This window comes from Schistosoma haematobium, chromosome 2 (genome assembly GCF_000699445.3).
Source record: "Schistosoma haematobium chromosome 2, whole genome shotgun sequence".
Taxonomy (NCBI): Eukaryota; Metazoa; Platyhelminthes; class Trematoda; order Strigeidida; family Schistosomatidae; genus Schistosoma; species Schistosoma haematobium.
In genome coordinates this window covers 40,162,226-40,182,693 of record NC_067197.1, presented here as the reverse complement: position 1 = coordinate 40,182,693, position 20,468 = coordinate 40,162,226, and the positions used below count along the sequence as shown (strand labels likewise).

Genomic DNA, 20,468 nt, shown 5'->3' with positions numbered 1-20,468 from the left:
GGCTTGGGGTGTGGCCCCCTAAGAAAACCACCTGCTTCGGTTTGGGCACCCGGGCAGTATCACAGCCCACACACAAATGATGAACTGAACTGTCTATAATTATGGATTATGATTGAAATGAATATCAATTTGAGTTTTAGAAATGTAGTGCACCGTTCTCACGCATAATAATGTAATATTTCCCCTCATATTCTCCATCTTTTTTGAAGACAATATCCCGATACATAGTTTTGATACAATCCAGATACTCCACTCACTTTTTAGAATAATTTGTGAATCAATCCGTTTTCCACTAAACTAAGACGATAATTTTCAATTTACTATTTTTGTTGTTATAATTCAAGTACATTTTCCAACTACGCTTTATAATTCGTAGTGATTAACGTATTGCGCTTTTCTTTCATTAAGCGTAATTCATAGATGCTAGTGTGGTTTATGACTTCATCTCGTTTATAACATCGATTCGTGATGGAAAGGGGTATCTACTTGAAAAAGAACACCGAAGTAACGTAACCACTAAACTAAAGTATACTATCTACCGAAAGAAATCTGAGTAGTCGTCTTATTTCTGAGTTCTTTGTTTGGTTTATCTTTCTTATCGTAACAGATGAATCCCATCAAACAGGGTAATAACTCTCTGTTAGTTGAAGTTAAGCATCACTGCCAGAGAATAAGTTAAGATGAGAAGCAAAAGGGTGAAGTTAATTCCAACTTCAGTTGAAATTAAAATACGATCAATAAAAAAACAAATGGTTTCAGAGAATAAAAAGCCAGAAATGACACAACCAAGTATTTAGAGGGCGACAATGTGAGTGCATCTACTATATGACTGCACCTAACATCAACCATTGGTTACAACTATGGGGTGGGATGCAACCAAGAAGTTTACATCTTCCAACATAAATACGACCAGCAGTTGATGATCTCATAAGTGAGTACCGTATCTCCACTTTCTCATTTCAGGTTTTCTCCCAACCTACTCCTATATAAACGACTGTAGAGTTAGCCTCTCTTAACTTACGTTGAGATGTCCACCTCCCAACCAAAGGGTATAAATACTGTGCAGTAGTCCGCTAAATATCGCTTTTTGGCCGTAAAAAGTAGTTTTTAAGGGTAGAAGACATGAGTCTGTAGCAAGTTCCGGACTTTTTATCCTTAAAGTCCTGCCCGCGTTTCGTTGAAGGTCCGAATAACTTCCAGGTTAAGCAAATGATACTAGGAAGGATGGCGAAACAGTTGATATAGATGTGAATCCTTATTGATTGAGGTGGTTCGGACACATGTTACATATGCTTAGTTGCCGTTCAACCCGATTTTTTTAATATTCTGTGTAAACATGTGCTATAACTGTGACGGCAGATTAGAGGGTAGCGAATTATTGATCGAACCAAAGACGCGCAAACACGTAGAACGGCCTAGGGTTCTGATTGGTCCCGCCTCCTTGTCTAGCCCAGCCAGTTAAGTCCAGAACACAAGTCTCAGCCTCGGAGATATGAATCGCTATATTTCAAACACACTCTGTTTATATACTAATCAAGCAGACCACATCGTACCATAAAATAGAAAATAACATTGTACAATATTGACCAGTAGGAAAATGACACGTTAAATGAATATTGACCAATGGGATGATACCATTTCATGTCCAAGGATAGCATTAGGCTTGACAGAATAATTTTTGGGATATTTTTCTGAATATTCCAACAACATGTTATCATACGTTGTCCACCAATTCAAACTAATACATGAATTTAACCTTAACTGGGACGTATTTCTTTGTGGTGACAGAATACCGATTCGCCTAAAACTGAGTGGAACACCCATCATCTTTATGTAAAGTGAATTCTGGTTATGAGACGGTGGATATTTGTAGCTCAGGAGGATGATTTTATGTAAATCGTGTTCACTGTGGCGTGTTTTAGTTGTAAAGCTTTTTTGTTTTTTCCAGACATTATCATTATAATTACTGGAAAAAGTAATTTCTAGCACTAAGATTGGAAGAAAATACGGATCACAAACGAATTGACTGTGTTCTTGTTTGTTTTTCATCTGGAGCTCAAGCTACCTTTATTTGTAAGTGTTTTGGTCCTCCTACGCATTCTTGATATCCATGGTTGATTTGATCAGCATTTGTTGGTATATTGAGTACGCGAACAGAGGTCAACACAATCCTGTGCGGAACATGCTACACCTACATCCCGCCAACACGTCAAGAAAAATGGTTAAAACTGCAAATATCCGCCAATGTAAATATTCTTTCAAAATCTAAGACAGGAACGAATACTAACCACCGTACCACCTATTTTCACAATTAATTATAAGAATGTAAGCGTTTAACACATCGGGTAGTATAACAAGAATCAATCCCCAACTATGAAGATCAACATACCTATAATTTAAGATTGGAATCTAGCCAGATGTTGGTATTCCAGCCGTATTAAGGTTGGTCAAGCCTTATCCGGTGGAGCCGACCGACTTTTCCGCAAATAATTGTCTTTTACAAGGCTCACAAACCCACTGTGTGCATATGATTGTGTGGGGGAATCGATAAACCCGGGCCTTGGCACGAGAGAGTTGCACCAAAAGTGCAAGTATGGGCTACATGCATACTGGCAATACATAATTTTCCACTTATGCAACCCTTGGCATACACATAGGTATACTCGCTCTGGGAGCAAATATACGTTGCATGCACACCGGTAACGCAAGTTTTCACTCACGCATTCTACAGCCTACGTATAGGTATATTCACTAAACTGGAGATGGTCACCGCTCCCTTTGAACGTACTGTTTCTTGTGCATGCGATTAGTACAGAGGCTTTCGCCCTCGCACTTCTTAACATGCATATGAACATAAGCACTCTGAGGGGGGTTGATGGTCACCTCTACCTAATATTCGCCACCATATTTATTTATCCCCGACCTGTTGTTTTAGGCCGCTGGTTTTATTAGACTTAGCCGGGTAGTATTGAAAAACAAAACAAATTATGAACATTGACGCGCTTAATTCACATTTCAAACTAACTTAGTCAAAAACCCATTAGGGGAAATTCGAATAAGGTAACAAATACATTGAGTTAATGTTTGCAAAGAAGTAGCCTAATTTACCACCAAGAAAAAAAAGATGGATACACGTTTAAGAACAGAAATACTTGAAGAAGTCCGCGTATTCAACAAATAACTAATATCACAAAACTTAATGACAGTCAGTCAGCTACAACGTAGGACCAGGTACATAAATGCATCGGTCCACGTTGCCACACCTTATTAGCACAACAAGATGAACACCAGATTCACAGTAGTTACTTCAATGGTAGTATTAAATAAAAAAGGGATGCATATAAGGACATGATACAGGGAGAAAGAACTAGTTCGTAGAAATGTATAAATTGATTTTAATCTCACGGTTTAAGGGAAGACAGGGCATGCACCTCCATTGAGATCGGTTTTGAGTCATTTCACCCAGAGTCTCCAACCGTGTAAGTACGTTCGGTTAGCAATATATTTCTTGTCACACATTTGAGAACATGATATGGATTAGTCATGAACTTTTCGTCGAAATGATATTTGCGAATAACAATATTGAACTAAGAAACCTGGTTATAACTCCCCACAAATTGTTTAATGCCGAACACAGTTATTTTATCTATAGGGAAACAAATGTTTAAATTAATATTGCTTGATTCATATTTGAGGATCTGGAGTATTTTAATGAATAATCTTAGTGTTGAACCAGCAAACATCAGTGTAGTTATCTTTTCCTTATCGTAAAATTAGTCAAAATTTATAACAATGTGAAATCATGGGATACAGGTATATTTTATGCGGTTATCAAAAGTATTGATATTTAACTAACTTTTATTCAAAGATTCGCTTTAAATAAGATTGGAACAATTATCAGGTTGCTATGAAGGTATATACTATCTTTTCAAGGATAAACGAATTGTTAAGAATAATTTATCTGTAAACAAGTAAAACAATTTCCAAGTTGATAAATGTAAGCACTTTATAGATAATAAATCATTTTTTGAAAACTTAAAATTTTTTAAATAATTAAAAACAAGTAGATGAAAATTAAGGAGAGGAAGAAAAAAAATGAAGTTCAATTGGAAATATCAAAATAGTAACATTCTAATTCAATAAACCAGATAATATATACAAATAAGGTTAGTACCATTATCACTAGGTGACTAATGAGGTCTGAAAGAACCTACACAAGATTCTGATTGGTTTCTTGCACGTGGTATATAATGTTGAACATTATGAATCAGAGGTGAATCATTTACAAGTTGTAACAAGTGTTCGGTGATTAAATCGACACCAACATGATTGTCTGGTGCACGTGGTAGGATGACGTCAGCATATTTTTTAGTCTAAATAGTAATTTAAACAGTAAGAGAAAATGAAGATAAGTGTCACATAATAAACATTGATTCATTAACAATGAAAGCATGTGATTTAACAGCCAGATAAAGGTTAATACTCTCGATCAATAGCTACGCTGACAGCAGATTTTCAGTTAAAGCACTAGACAGTAAGTTCAAACCCCACCAAGGAATCATTTGATTCAATGTCAGTGCCCACGCAGTATTGTGACCGACATCCGAACCACATTCAGTATGATAAAGGATACATATTCACAATTCAACTTTGCTCGCACGAGGTAGTAAAACCCACTGAAAACACTAAATAAAACGAACAGCGGAGAAAATATGTGCCTTATGTCAGTTTGACAGGACTGCAGTACAAGTAGTATCTTCTCGAAGAATAAGTAAAAAAACATTTGGAATTACTAATCCAGTCTTGAATGTAGGCATTGCAAACTAGCAGGGGTGAAATATAGGTGGATGACACAAGTAGTTAGAAAATTACCTCAGCATTTATTTGAAATTAGTTTAGCACTATTTTGGAGCACGAATTTATCAGTGCTTATATCGTTGGGTCATCATGAGTAACATAAATACACAGTTGTCATTTTACGAGTGTTGTAAAACTTAAATCTTCCGTATAGAAATTTAAGTGGTAACATATGACTGATCACGATTACACTGTTTAGGGGAATAAGGCAAGAATATCATTGGTAGAATAAAGCATCACCTAAAAAATGGTGCAGCAATAATGTTAGGCTGTTTGCAGTAGTCGTGAAGAAACTCAGGACCTAGCATGATCGACAGAACGTGATCAGTACTAGAAGACTCAGTAAAATCAGAAACTACAGTAATAGAAACGTACAGTGCAGCAATGGCAATAGTATTTATTATAATTCTTACTATTACTATGAAAACTTGACTTCGAAAATATACTCACGGGAAGACAAAACTCCTCAAACGCCGGTTTAACGTATTTAAAGTAACTATCGAGTACGGAATCCAAGCAACGACCTTTCATAGAAACATCTCTTAGGACTACAAAAAATTTACATTCTGTTATCTTTTCTTAAAAATACCTTTTCTGCAAAGTCTAGTGTCTGCATCTGATTCAATGAAGATTTTTAAGTCGAACATGTCTCTGACTTCTTTTTGATAGAACGTTAATATTCCTTCTACGATGACAACATCTACATCATCTGGGACCTCCTGAACATCCGGGGTACTAAAGACTAGAAGTTAAAAAGTTAATTCTGTACCTCGAATAGGCAGAGCAGTCATATTTGTGAAGGACCACATGTTCTCCTTGTTTTATTTTCCTTAAAACGTCAGCCAAATATCTGAAGTCGAACGAATCTAAAAATATGTAATAGAAACCCAAATAAGACTAAATCAAGAAAATCGTGCGAATATAAAGCATTTAGAAATTCTATAATATTGTCAACACATTTATATTTAAATGGAGCCACTAGATTTAATATTTAGCAGTGGGCACCCAAGCAGATATCCTCTGGGAAAAACATCTCATCAAGTTATATTACACACAATCGACTTCACTTATAAACCTGGCAAAAAGCTTTCAATGTAACTACAAACTTCCAAGCAATTGGTTATATATAATAAACAAGATATTGTTGAAAGGCATTGAAACCATTATTACTAGAGATTTTGTGCAATAAGACGGATCGAAAACAAGAAATAAAAAACGTCCAAAACCTCCTGAGCTAACATTGATGTAGATTATAACAGAATCCTGGAGATCCAAAGAATAATGATCTAAACATATAACTCAGACAACTGTGAAACATTAAGGTATCGATTCTAACGAATTTTCGATATCGAAATAATGCAATGAAACCCAGTATGAGCTGCACTTCACTTTCCAAAGTGAGTTTTATGAATAAGTTACTCTAAAAGCTCAAAGTCAAACTCATAACTAACAACATCTAATTTCTGAACTAATAACTATGTGTTACGTCTCCGTGGCACAACCGGTTAGCGCGTTCGGCTGTTACCCCAAAGGTAGATGGTCCGACGCTACCCTGAGGCGATCCTCATGCTGAAACTGAGCGCTCGTTTTAAAAAGGGCAGTGATTTTTGTACTTGTCATGATTATCCTTGCTTTGTGTATTTGTTGCACCAAAAAGCATTCTTGGTCTACTTTAACTAAAAGTACTTTGGTTAAGGTTTGAAATTTTTGCTAAACTTTGTCCTGTGGTACCTTTTTTACTCATTGACTGACACTCGTGTTCACATTGTGTTTTAAAACTTTTGAATCAAATTACAATGGTTAGTAAGGCTTATAAATGTGGACAACCAAACTACTTGTTCCCCGTTGGGGAAGGAATGCAGTGTGATGAATGTAAAAAGTTGTACGAGATGTGTACACGTCTAAGTCCTACGGCATACAAAAGATGCGTGAAGCCTAACTCGCATTGGCTTTGTATGTTTTGCTGTACAAATAAGAAGTTACTAATTCAAGAGGCTATGACCCTATTGGCTTTGGCCGGTAAGAAAAACGATGGTGGTTGCGCTGATAACACGAGCACTGACGGTGAAGAACGTGTCTGTGTAGTACGTGTGGCTACCGGACCCGCTAAACATCCGACTGTGATTGACGGGAAAGTGAAATCCCCGTTAATAATAACGAGTAAAGTGCCGCTTGATATTGACATCGGTAATCATACACCTCTAGTGGAAATTGAAGACCCGGATAAGACTGTCACCGTTCTAAATAGTCCCGGTGTGGCTGTCCTGAGTGATGATAAATGGACTTCAGTACGGAGAAAAAGAAATGAGAAGGAAAAAGCTGTAGGCAGTACGCAGCTGGTTAACAAGTCATTGGAAGAGACGGTATCAGAAACAAAAACTCTACTGCTTATTAAGGCAGGCCTCTCTGAGAGGTCAGTCATTTTCCGTAAGTTAAAAGAATATTCCGATAAGGAACCAAAGGCTAGATTCGAACACGATCTCAGTCATATTAAGTCGTTAATAAGCAAACTACTCCCGGATACAGTTTCAGAAGTTAGTATTTATAAGCTTTATAGAATAGGACAAAAGGTGGATTCTGAAAGTCCTCAGAAAAACCGCCTCTTGAAGATTACATATGCCACGGTTGAAGAAACGAACCTGATTCTAGGTAACTCACGTAAACTGATTGGATCCGGAATATACGTCCGTGAGGATCTCAGCCTAGCTGATCGTATTAAGAGACGAGCTGCAGAAGTGGAAATAAATGAGCGTCGCCGAAACGGTGATAGAAAACTCGTTCATAAGGGTTTTCAAATTGTAAAGCTTCTGAGCCAAACGATCCCTAAACCACTCTGGGTGGTAAGGGAAAGTTCTCCACAGACTTAAAAGTATGCTACACAAATGCTCACAGCCTACTAAATAAAATGGCGGAGCTCAAGTCAATGGTGGATAAAGAAAAACCGGATGTTATTGCTGTCTCAGAAACTTGGTTAACGTCAGAAGTATTAGAAAATGAAATTCAGTTGACTGGTTTTTTAAGCAATAGGGCTGATAGATTAAACCGTAGGGAGGGCGGGGTTATCCTATACACGAAAAGTACCCTAACCATAAGAGTAGTTGAGACAGTGGCACATGTTTCAGGGACATGTGAACTGGTGCGATATAAGCTGAAATGTAGACGGCAGGATATTGAATTAGTTGTAATATATCGCAGTCCAGAATGTGTAGCAGATGATTTTCTCCTAAGTAAACTTAAGCCCTGGTGTAACAAGGGTAAAAGCCTTTGTAGTAGGCGACTTTAATGCACCGTATATAAACTGGGTTAACTTAGAAGTAGGGTCATCGATAACGTCGTTCGATTGCAAACTGTTAGAAACCTCGATTGGATTAGCTTTATTCCAACACATTAGAAACTCCACAAGATATGACTTAAGAAACTCTTCTTCTCTTTTAGATTTAATCTTCATACACGGTGATGACGTTGGTCAGATGAATTTCCTCCTACCACTAGGGAGAAGTGACCATACAGTCATATTATTCAAATTCATGGCTGAGATTGTCTGTCAAACAGTTGCGCCGGCCCGTCCTAATATATGAAGGAAATCAACTCCGCAGCATCAGCTGAAGACTGGGAAATTGACTCAAGGGCATCAGTACAAAAGGCATGGACCCTTTTCAGACAGTTATACAATCGGGTAACTCAACCATACATACCCTGGACAGTTCCAAAGAAGAAGAAGAAGAAGCATGGCCATCCCTGGATAGGCCGGGATATTCGACGTTTACTAAGACAAAAGAAGAAATGTTGCCATCCGCCTTGGCACAGCAGGTACGATGGGACGCTACAGATCGTTAAGAAGCAAGTGTATAACAAAAATTCGGGAAGCTCAAAGAAAATATGAGATGCACTTGGCCGTTCTACTTAAGAGTTTTATATACCAATTATCGTAGTCTAAGAAAAAGGTTCTATGAACTAAAAGCATTAGTGGACAGATTAAAGCCACTCATCGTAGCAGTGACAGAAACTTGGTTAGTCCATGACTTAGACATTACACCAGAATTATTCGGATACCATTACCTCAGGAGTGATAGACATAGATGTAGAAAAGGAGGTGGCGTCTTGTTATATGTAGCCAATAATATGAATATCCGCTCCTCTGCTAGCGAATCCCATGATAGCGGTACTTGTGAAGTCATTAGCTGTAAATTGGCTATCGGATGTAGTACATTTATGCTCGGTGTCATCTATCGCAGCCCGATCTGCTTAGCTGATGACTTTATTTTAGAGCACATTCATCTTTGGAGTGCAAATACCAGATGCTTGATAATAGGAGACTTTAATGCACCTGATATTAGTTGGAATGAGATGACCAGTTATTTTAAGATTAAAAATGCCTGTAGGTCGACAATATCCTTAGTATCATGAGCATAAATGTACTACATCCGATAGCCAATTTACAGCTAGTGACTTCACAAGTACCGCTATCATGGGATTCGCTAGCAGAGGAGCGGATATTCATATTATTGGCTACATATAACAAGACGCCACCTCCTTTTCTACATCTATGTCTATCACTCCTGAGGTAATGGTATCCGAATAATTCTGGTGTAATGTCTAAGTCATGGACTAACCAAGTTTCTGTCACTGCTACGATGAGTGGCTTTAATCTGTCCACTAATGCTTTTAGTTCATAGAACCTTTTTCTTAGACTACGATAATTGGTATATAAAACTCTTAAGTAGAACGGCCAAGTGCATCTCATATTTTCTTTGAGCTTCCCGAATTTTTGTTATACACTTGCTTCTTAACGATCTGTAGCGTCCCATCGTACCTGCTGTGCCAAGGCGGATGGCAACATTTCTTCTTTTGTCTTAGTAAACGTCGAATATCCCGGCCTATCCAGGGATGGCCATGCTTCTTCTTCTTCTTTGGAACTGTCCAGGGTATGTATGGTTGAGTTACCCGATTGTATAACTGTCTGAAAAGGGTCCATGCCTTTTGTACTGATGCCCTTGAGTCAATTTCCCAGTCTTCAGCTGATGCTGCGGAGTTGATTTCCTTCATATATTAGGACGGGCCGGCGCAACTGTTTGACAGACAATCTCAGCCATGAATTTGAATAATATGACTGTATGGTCACTTCTCCCTAGTGGTAGGAGGAAATTCATCTGACCAACGTCATCACCGTGTATGAAGATTAAATCTAAAAGAGAAGAAGAGTTTCTTAAGTCATATCTTGTGGAGTTTCTAATGTGTTGGAATAAAGCTAATCCAATCGAGGTTTCTAACAGTTTGCAATCGAACGACGTTATCGGTGACCCTACTTCTAAGTTAACCCAGTTTATATACGGTGCATTAAAGTCGCCTACTACAAAGGCTTTTACCCTTGTTACACCAGGGCTTAAGTTTACTTAGGAGAAAATCATCTGCTACACATTCTGGACTGCGATATATTACAACTAATTCAATATCCTGCCGTCTACATTTCAGCTTATATCGCACCAGTTCACATGTCCCTGAAACATGTGCCACTGTCTCAACTACTCTTATGGTTAGGGTACTTTTCGTGTGTAGGATAACCCCGCCCTCCCTACGATTTAATCTATCAGCCCTATTGCTTAAAAAACCAGTCAACTGAATTTCATTTTCTAATACTTCTGACGTTAACCAAGTTTCTGAGACAGCAATAACATCCGGTTTTTCTTTATCCACCATTGACTTGAGCTCCGCCATTTTATTTAGTAGGCTGTGAGCATTTGTGTAGCATACTTTTAAGTCTGTGGAGAACTTTCCCTTACCACCCAGAGGGGTTTTGTCCTTCCCAGGCAACCAATAAATGGAAAAGAAGGGCGAAGAAAGGGGAGTAGTAGTTATTATTACACAAATTTGAATCACATATAAATGCAAACCAACAATGAAGAACTCACTTGGATGGTCGAAGTCAAACTCACTATTCAGGGCTAATTTGAGTTCCTCATCGGAAAGTTCACGATAAAACGATGACAAGGAAAGAACTTCAACTTTCTTCCCTTTTGCCTTTCTGTATAAGACATCCTTTATCTTCTTGCATGCCTCTGCCTACAAGCACTGTTTGTTGAACTTAAAATTACTTTTCCTGAAGCGGCTCCTCCACTAATACCAATCAGAAAAGGTTTGGAAGCTGTTTGAGTCATTCTGAGGATACCCAAGGTCACTAACTAAGTTGCGTGGACTCAGTTTCAATCCTTCAAGGTAGGACGTTACCCTTGATGAGCAACGACAGAACGTTGGTCAAATGGTTCTGAAAGGAACACAAGAAGCTTCCAATATAGTGAAAAATCTCGTTATGAACAACTCGGAGGTGATTGCGCTAGGTTTTCTAAGTATAATATGGATATATGTGTTTGTCATGACCAATAATAATGTAGGGGTAAATAAATGCCCAAAATAAACAGCTCTGTAAGTTTTCGATATTGCATGCTGACCACATTAGTTTTAATGGACTCACCTAGGTGAAGGCGCTCGGTCATGCATCCGCACCAGATCACGAGTGGTAATGCCGTGCTCAACAACCCCTGCAATCGCTAGCCAGATTAGATCAAACGATCCTCGATATATTGATAGCCTATCAAATATATATTCCAACCTCCTCGCTTCTGTCTTTTGATTTCACTTGGTGGGTACGCTTCATACAGGTGTTACTGGTTAAAGTGTTGTCAAACTCCGAATACCTGTGGCATCTTCATTGGTGAGCCTAACGTGATCAGGTACACCAAATTGTAAACTATGAGTCTGTTCCTTTTTGGAATTTTGCATATTATTGCCTTATAATATTTTTTTACATTTTGTGATAGCTTTTTTCCGTGTTTTCGATATATATATTTTTTCACTCGTTCATTCTCGTACTTGATATTACACCACGACCGAACAGACACCCAAGGTATTTAAGCTGAAGACTATGTCCCCACCTTCGTTCCAGCTAATGTCCTTCTGGCCAGAAATTATCGAAACCGACTTCTACGAGCACGTCGTGAACGATACACATGCACAATTTCTCACAGTAGTCAAGGCACTACCGCGCGAATTCAACAGGTACATAACACCTAGCATGTTTGCTATTGATGTTTCGAAACCCTAGGAGACAGTTAAACGACCTATCCTTAGACGCGGAGACCTAGCCGATCGACAAAGGTTAGACCAACTCCTTAATAACATCGACCTGCAACACGGTTCTGAGACAGACAGGTTGCAAAGAATGAGAGGTTATCGGCCAAAGAACCTTCGATGATGGCCTATTCAAACAACTTTTCTTATCCAAACTTCCTCAACAGGTGCAAGCTGTGCTGGTCTCGTTTCAAAACAACACCTTAGACGAACTGGTTGCATCTGCGATCGCATTTCAGAAACCACGAAATCTTCTAATGCCGAGGTTTTTTCAGTCAATGAAAAGCCCCGAACGACCCAGAGTGATATCACAGAGTTATGCCATACACTTACTCGTTATCTTAAATTTCACAACGACCGTAAACGGCCAGACACCTCACGAAGAAGCACTTCACGTACGCAATCTGTCTCTGGACCACGGCATATGGATAACTCCGACTGGTGCTGGTATCCTGACCAGTATGGAAAGTCCTCCAGAAGTTGCAGAAAATTCTGCAATTTTCCCAACTCAAAATGGACCGACAAGGAAAAAATCCGGGAAACTTCCAAGCCGACAAGCGTTAACGGCAACCGTAGCCGGCGAACATAGCCATGTGTTATCCGTCACAGATTTGATAACGATAGTTCGCTACCTCGTCGATACTGGAGCATAAGTTAGCGTTCTTCCGACGAATTCTAACGACCGGCTTCGCGAATCAGTTTTACACTTACAGACGGCAAACGGAAAGCCTATCGCCCCACACAGTAAAACGTACGTTTACCTTAACGTGAGTTAACGCAAACCCATTCACTGGATCTTCGTTGTTGCAGATGTTTCTATGCCAATCATTGGTATGGATCTGTAGTGGCATTGGACAATAACCACACAATCTTCAAAGCTGAATACGGGATTGCTCGGAAAATAGATATTCAATATTTAACGCGGAGAAATACCTAACGATGGAGAGGGCGCGAACAAGGAATTGAATGAGTTGCAGTTGATCGAATGGCATGGCCCGGGCATGCAGGCGTGATCCCTGTTATCTTATATCTTTTAACCATATTAAATATATTGTCCTATCTCTAGCCTAAGCTTGTTCTCCATCATGTATTGGTAATTGCTATGATGCAATGAGTTGGTGTAGACGTTGATGTAACTTCCACGTAAGATCTTATAGATTAGGCAGTTATATCATGACAAGTCTATAATTTTAGGATTAGGTCTATTATCAGAGCAGTACTAATATCATAGTAGACCATAGTTCTACAGACCTACTACAGCACCACAATTTAGTCATCGATACGCGCAAACGGAGGCTAGTAGACAAAAACACTAATTTATCTGTTTGCGTAATTTCTTGTTCTGGTTGCAGATTATCTCCAGTCACGATTAAGCACACCATAGACCCATTCTATCAACCACCACTCGATAAGTGTTCTGGGATATACCAAACGCAACCGAAATTACAGTGTGTAACAAGCAACGTTACACATCACATCACGACTACAGGACCACCTGTATTCTCTTAAGCACGCCGAGTGGCCCCCAAAAAGCTAAGGTTGGCGAAAAACGAATTCGACAACATGATAAACCTGGGTATCATAAGACCGTCAAACAGCCCACGGACATTTCCGTTTCACACGGTTCCTAAGAAGGACAGCAATGATTAGCGTCCAACTGGTGACTATAGGTGATTGAATGCAAAAACTATTCCCGATCGTCACTCACTGCCTCACATTCACGACTTGACAGCTACCTTGAAAGGTACAACTGTCTTTTCGAAAATCCACTTGGTTGTAGCTTATAACCAAATCCCTATGGCTACTCGCGATATTCCGAAAACCACTATCATAACTCCCTTCGGACTCTACGAATTTTTGCGAATGCTTTTCGGTCTAAGAAACGCTGCAAGGACATTCCAAAGGTTCATAGACAACGTTTTTCGAGGTCTCAACTTCGTTCATGCGTAGGTTGACGACTGCCTAATAGCAAGTCCGGAGAGAGAATTACATCTCCTGCATCTGGATCTTGTTTTCGAACGACTACAAAAACATGGCATTACTGTAAACGTTCAGAAATGCCAAATCGGAACTGGCTCATTGGACTTCCTAGGACATATTATAGATGCGCAATGCATTCGACCCCTTAGAACAAAAGTGGCGGCCATTCTGGTTTACCCATGACCGACCACCATCAAGCGATTACGAACTTTTAACGGCCTTGTAAGTCTCTGTAGACGGCTCATACCGAAATGCGCATTATTTATGAAGCCTCTTACCAACCATCTTCGTGCAAATGCGAAATCCAGCAATCTGGACGACACCGCACGAAAAGCATTCTCCCTAGTCAAGGGACTTATCGCTAAAGAGACAATGCTTGCTCATCAGGACACTGAAGCACCCATTAGCGTAGCAGTAGACGCATCCGACCCGGCAACCGGAAGAGTCTCACAACAATAGGTTAACAACTCTTGGCAAACATTGGCATTTTTCCCTGGACGTTCGCTAGACACTGAATCAAGGTACAGCACATTCGGTAGGGAACTCCTAGCTATGTATTGTGCTGTACGACATTTTCAACACTACATCGAAGGCCGTGAATTTACCCTTTTCACTGACCATAAACCGATTACCTTCTCCTTAAGCTCTTCTTCAGACAACTACTCACCTCGTGAGTCTCGACAACTGGACTACATTTCGCAGTTTACCTCAGACATCCAACACATTTCTGGAGCAAACAATGTAGTTGCAGACGCCTTGTCTCGAATGACTTCCTTGAACAGTTCTCCAGGAATCGACCTTCTTAAACTCGCTCAGCTACAAAAAGAATACACTGATCTTCGGCACGAGTTATCGTCTGCAACCCTCAAGCTACGCATCAAACAGATGGAAACAGGTAAGGAAACCTTACTTTGTGACACACCTACAGTTAGGGATCACCCAATCGTGATGAAACAACGTCCTCAGTACGTTGCACAAACTTTCTCATTCAGGTGTTCGTGCAACCATCAAGCTTGAAGCAGAACGGCTTTGCTGGCCTGGTATGAATAAAGACGTGAGAGAGTGGGCACGCTCCTGTGTAAGCTGCCAAAAATCTAAGGTTATCAGACAAAACAAATGTCCCTTAGGCCCTTTCAAAACTCTCGACGCTCATCTGGATTTTGTGGGACCTCTACCAGATTCAAACGGATACTCTAACCTCTTAACCTGCGTTGACCGTTTCACTCGATGGCCAGAAGCAGTACCTATCAAAGACATCGCTGCTGAAACAGTGGCCCGTGCCTTCGTCGAACAATGGGTAGCAAACTTCGGCTGTTCTTCAACTATCACTACAGACCGCGGAATCTGAACTTTTCCGTTGTGTGACCACACTTTTAGAAACCACTAGCTTCCAAAAGACCACCTACCACCCACAAGAAAACGGGTTAGTAGAGCGCTTTCATCGACAACTAAAGGCTTCATTATCAGCTGCAAGCATTTGTCAATGGACTGACGCTCTCCCACTAGTCTTACAAGGTATTCGCAATGCAGTGAAAGCTGGCATTGGATACACTGCGGCCCAAATCGTCTATGGAACGACATTTCGACTCCCAGGAGAATCCTCGGATCCTTCATCTTCAATGAATATTGATCTAACCTCCTACACGAACAGGCTTACAAACGCAATGCGTTCAGTTGAACCTCTTTCCACTTCACCTCAATCAACGGATGTTTTCGTTCATTCGGACTTAAGAAGTATAGTACACACGTCTTCGTTCGTCGAGATTCACATCGATGACCTCTCGAATCAGCATACGAAGGACCCTTCAAAGTTGTCCAACGCGAACCCAAGTACTATATAGTCGATAAGAACGGAACCAACGGTATCAACAGCATTGATCGCCTCAAAGCTGCATATTTAGAAGGGAATCCTATTCACGTCGATTTTTCTTTGGTACAATTGTACTACACGACTCTCACATTTATAATACCTCAACCGACAGCCAACACATACGACGATACTTCGGCAGTATTAGAAAACAAACTTAAAACAACGCTTTCTGGAAGATGAATAAGACTTCCAGAACATCTGAACGATTACTGCACGTAAGATACTAGTTGACATTTCATACCATCTCGATTTTTCTTTGTACTACTTTGTGCTATTACGTGTGCATGAGTTTGTTTTCCATTTTTCGTCTGCTTTGTGTTTTTACGCGCGTACGAGGAACCGAAACTTTCATTGCGATTATAAATAAATAATATATTTGTAATATCCCAATGAGTAGAAGATTAGATTTTCTGACGTTTCGTGACTTAGTGTAAATAAATTTATTCGGAATTATCAAATCAAACCTTGATAGTGATACATTTCATTGTAATTTTTTCTTTTTTTACTATATTGTACTTAATGATCCCTTATAGTAAGGAAGAACGACCAGACGCTGCTAAACCTAGCAAGCCATCAGAAGAGTGTTTACCAAGGACAAACTCGTTGGGTTTAAACTTCTGACTGGCCACGTCTTAGGGTCATCACTACCCTACTAGGCGGTAGGGATCTGTAGCGGTAAATAAATGCCCAAAATAAACAGCTCTGTAAGTTTTCGATATTGCATGCTGACCACATTAGTTTTAATGGACTCACCTAGGTGAAGGCGCTCGGTCATGCATCCGCACCAGATCACGAGTGGTAATGCCGTGCTCAACAACCCCTGCAATCGCTAGCCAGATTAGATCAAACGATCCTCGATATATTGATAGCCTATCAAATATATATTCCAACCTCCTCGCTTCTGTCTTTTGATTTCACTTGGTGGGTACGCTTCATACAGGTGTTACTGGTTAAAGTGTTGTCAAACTCCGAATACCTATGGCATCTTCAATAATATTATTATTTATTCTCAGATAACAGCCCTACATTAGGCATGCCAGTTTTCAGGAAAGATTAAGTTATTGCAGAGGATACAGTCTTCACCGTAGTTGGTTGCTCAGTTAGATTGATGTTTTGTAAGGTACATTTTTTACAAAATGTTGGTGAATAACATTTCTTACATATGAATGTAAATAATACCAGTAAGATTGGTATTGTCAATATGACAGTCAGTGTGCTTTATAGAGGTTGCGTTGAGACGTGCAGCTGACGCGGTGTCTTAGTTCTCTGTGGCCACGAGCCCGAGATTACCCTCTGAGGCGACAACTCGAAGCACATTTCCATGGCTATTGTATGTGCTTTGTATCAACTAATACACAACATCATTCGAAAGCTTATTCACTACTGGGTATTCGTCTTTTCAGATAGTGAGAGGCTTATCGAAGAAAACATCAAGCTGTAAGTTTTGGCTTTTGTCTAGTGAGATTCAGGTGTATGGTAGCGAATTACATCTATTCGAAAGTCAAATTAACTCCCAAATTTTACTGATGAAAGACGAATCCTATCTACTACAGAACAACATGTGTTCCAGAAAGCACAGTGAGTAGTTCCCTACAAGCGAGTAAAGAATTCGTTCATGATTCAAGTTTGAGAAACTTCTTTTCAACAGTCGTTCCTGTTCCAGATGATCCATAGGAATCCAGCCGCGGTTATATACTGATCCGTAAACATAAATGATCTTACGCAACATCGTCCATGCATTCAAAACTCACAACTACCCTGAGATGTTTAATTGTTACATTTAAAATTCACGTTATGACTGGCAAGGTATCCTTAAAGCATACACGAAACTTCCTTTGGATTTTTCGGACTTTTAAAAGTACTTTCTGAAATGAAGACTACGAGCCAAACACCTTCGTGTGCTATGAATAATGTGTTTCTAGGCTTTGATTCAAAGTCAAGATAAAGTGAACAATTTACAGCCCTCGAATCTTGTTTTTGAAAGCCTTCAAAACTCCATCACCTCGGAAATCCTGAAATGTGATAATGAAGCCAGCCCATTAAACTTTCTGAAGAACAATCAAGATAGTCGAGGTATCGTCTCACCAAAATGTTGGTGGCTTTTCTAGAGCTTGGAACTAACTAAAATGAAGCTTCTACGCACATCAAACTGTCAAGTTATTGTAAACAAAGGAGGGAGAGTAAACTATTCATACTTTCGGCAGTACCAGGGCATTTGGGGGCAAATACTGCCAAATGTACACCTTATGCGAATTCTATACGAAATATAATTCATTCACTATGATTTAACTCGAAATCATAACGCTAAGGGTATTTCGAATAATGGGAACGCTTAGGTTGTTCAAGTTACTTGCAATATTACAGATTTCATTCACATGATAACATCATTTTGTTGACATTTAAGAGAGTTCGCAATGAAAAATTGTAAAAACTATAGGGACTCATTATTGATATTATTTGTACATAATATGAGATAAACATATAATGACTTGTAAAATAAAAATGAGTTTCGGAGTAATTAAAACTGATTTAAAAGTTACGTAAAATCCACCGTTAGAGTCTTAATGTTATCACATTTTCAGTTACATATACTTAGTTCGAACGTCTTCATGTTCATCATTTGGTGCTGGTCGTATAAATTTCAGAATCAGTTTTAACATCACTCTATTTGAAAAACAAAGTATACTTTCCAGCTTAAAACCTGTTACATTTCCCATCATTGTAAAGAGCATATTGTGTTCCAATAATATTAAGCTAATGTTGTAAACGTCTGATGAAATGTTAACCAAAAGAATTATGTAAGAGCTTTTTGTGGCCCGTGGATCTGACTCCAAGATCGTACAAATGTTTGCTATCGCTTATTCTCGTATATCATCATCGACTTTAATCACGTTAGTCAATAACGGAATTAAATAAGTCAAATAACGAGAATGGGATTTTGAATACATATATTTTGTATATGAGGTGAATGGAATAGAAGGAAGAGAAGCGACGGAGTGGAGATGGCTGGTAAGCCAACTCCATTTTAGTCAAGCCTTACTCAATATTTATAGTCAGACAAAATAAAGCTACAGACATGTGATTAATGGAATAAGAAGAGCACACACATATACGCTCATATAAAAAACAATCAAGACTGATAAGCGAACAATTGACAAGGTCAAAATATGACTCAATTAGAATGAATAGAATGAAATGTCCGAAAACTAGAATAAGATATATTATGGGCTAAAACTAATGTCTACACTACAAGCTCTTAATATCAAAATGTACAGTCAGATTGTCTAGGTAAATAATGAATGACATTGATGACGAATAACTAATAGATGAAAAGACTTGATTTCTATTTAATTCCATTTCGAACATAATCATATATGAAGATATACTAAGAAATATCACAGTATCAAAATAGTTACTGGTTGATAACAGACTATTTAATAAAATGTTTAGCATAGGAAATAGAGCTTTACAGTTCTAATTGATCATATTACCATATACAAGATGATCAGATTGAAACAAAATACTTTATGAACAGTACTTCACCATAGAGAGCTGGGTATTTGTCCTGGTAATTTGAAGGTTAGTCAAAAACTAGACCTGTTTTTATGAATAACTTATAACCAATATTTTTAGAAGTGGAATTATTTAGATAACGTAACAGTGTGCAAACTTTCTTAGTTAGTTAGTGCACTTTATGCATTAAGACTTCAATTGTCTAACGTAGATTTATTCAATACTTGATACTTGTTTCTTATGTACAATAATTAATAGGGTAGATTAGACAAGGTCTTAGAAAAAAAAGCAGGGAAAATCCACGTTTTAAAACTATCGACAACATAATGCCTTTCTATTGCTTTGTCAGTCTTCTACATTAATAATCACATAAGAAGGAACATTTGACGAGTCAGTACTAAGGAGTATATATAGAGATATTTATGAATAATGATAGGTTTATGTGTTAGAAATGAAGATTTATGAGATTGATTAAACCCAGAAACTGATGTTCACTTCTAGTTTCCATTATTATTTAGATCTAATGATGAGAAATTTTCCTGAATACTGGTAATCTATTAGAATAATCTCTTTTAATTCACTTAATGTTAGATCTGTTAAATGAACATTTGTTAGTTAACCAGTTGTTATAAATCGCTCTTTTCTTACGGTAATGACCCAGCTATTCCTATTGCTTAGTATTCTCGGACACCGATTCACTCGACATGACACTACGGAGTTCCTGAGAAGATTGTCAATATTATCCGGAACTCATACGACGGACTACAGTGCAAAGTAGTGCATGGAGGACAGCTGACAGATGCATTCCAAGTAAGGACCGGAGTCAGACAAGGCTGTTTACTCTCTCCCTTCCTCTTTCTTCTGGTGGTCGACTGGATTATGAAGACCTCGACATCTGAAGGAAAACACGGAATACAATGGACAGCTCAGAACCAATTAGACGATCTGGACTTCGCAGATGACCTAGCCCTCCTATCACGTACACGTGAACAGATTCAGATAAAGACAGCCAATGTAGCAGCAGTCTCTGCATCAGTAGGCCTCAGTATACACAAAGGGAAAACCAAGGTCCTCAAATTCAAAGCGGAGAACAGCAATCCAATCACCCTTGATGGCGAAACTC

General features: G+C 38.9%; 1 protein-coding gene across 2 annotated transcripts; it reads right to left on the bottom strand.

The window, feature by feature from the left end:
* Positions 1-3,807: 3,807 nt before the first annotated feature.
* On the bottom strand, positions 3,808-11,243 carry UCK2_1 (Uridine-cytidine kinase 2). Of its 2 annotated transcripts, XM_051215188.1 has the most exons (6): positions 10,950-11,243; positions 10,767-10,917; positions 5,627-5,723; positions 5,447-5,592; positions 5,308-5,405; positions 3,808-4,373 (listed from the first exon to the last, which is right to left on the bottom strand). In XM_051215188.1, the coding sequence occupies exons 1-6, from the start codon at positions 11,010-11,012 to the stop codon at positions 4,191-4,193; spliced, it is 738 nt and encodes a 245-aa protein (XP_051068381.1). In that variant the 5' UTR covers positions 11,013-11,243; the 3' UTR covers positions 3,808-4,190. The 2 variants fall into 2 exon arrangements, with proteins under 2 accessions (XP_051068381.1, XP_051068382.1); XM_051215189.1 differs by having other exon boundaries at positions 5,308-5,592; positions 10,950-11,053.
* Positions 11,244-20,468: the final 9,225 nt, after the last annotated feature.

Coding starts and splice junctions, on each gene's coding strand:
- UCK2_1 (XM_051215188.1), bottom strand. CDS start 11,012: ATGACTCAAACAGCTTCCAAACCTTTTCTGATTGGTATTAGTGGAGGA. Junction 5,724..10,766: donor GTTTGACTTCGACCATCCAA/GTGAGTTCTTCA, acceptor ACATATTTTTAG/ATTCGTTCGACTTCAGATAT. Junction 4,374..5,307: donor TTGAGGAGTTTTGTCTTCCC/GTGAGTATATTT, acceptor ATTACTATTTAG/ACTAAAAAATATGCTGACGT.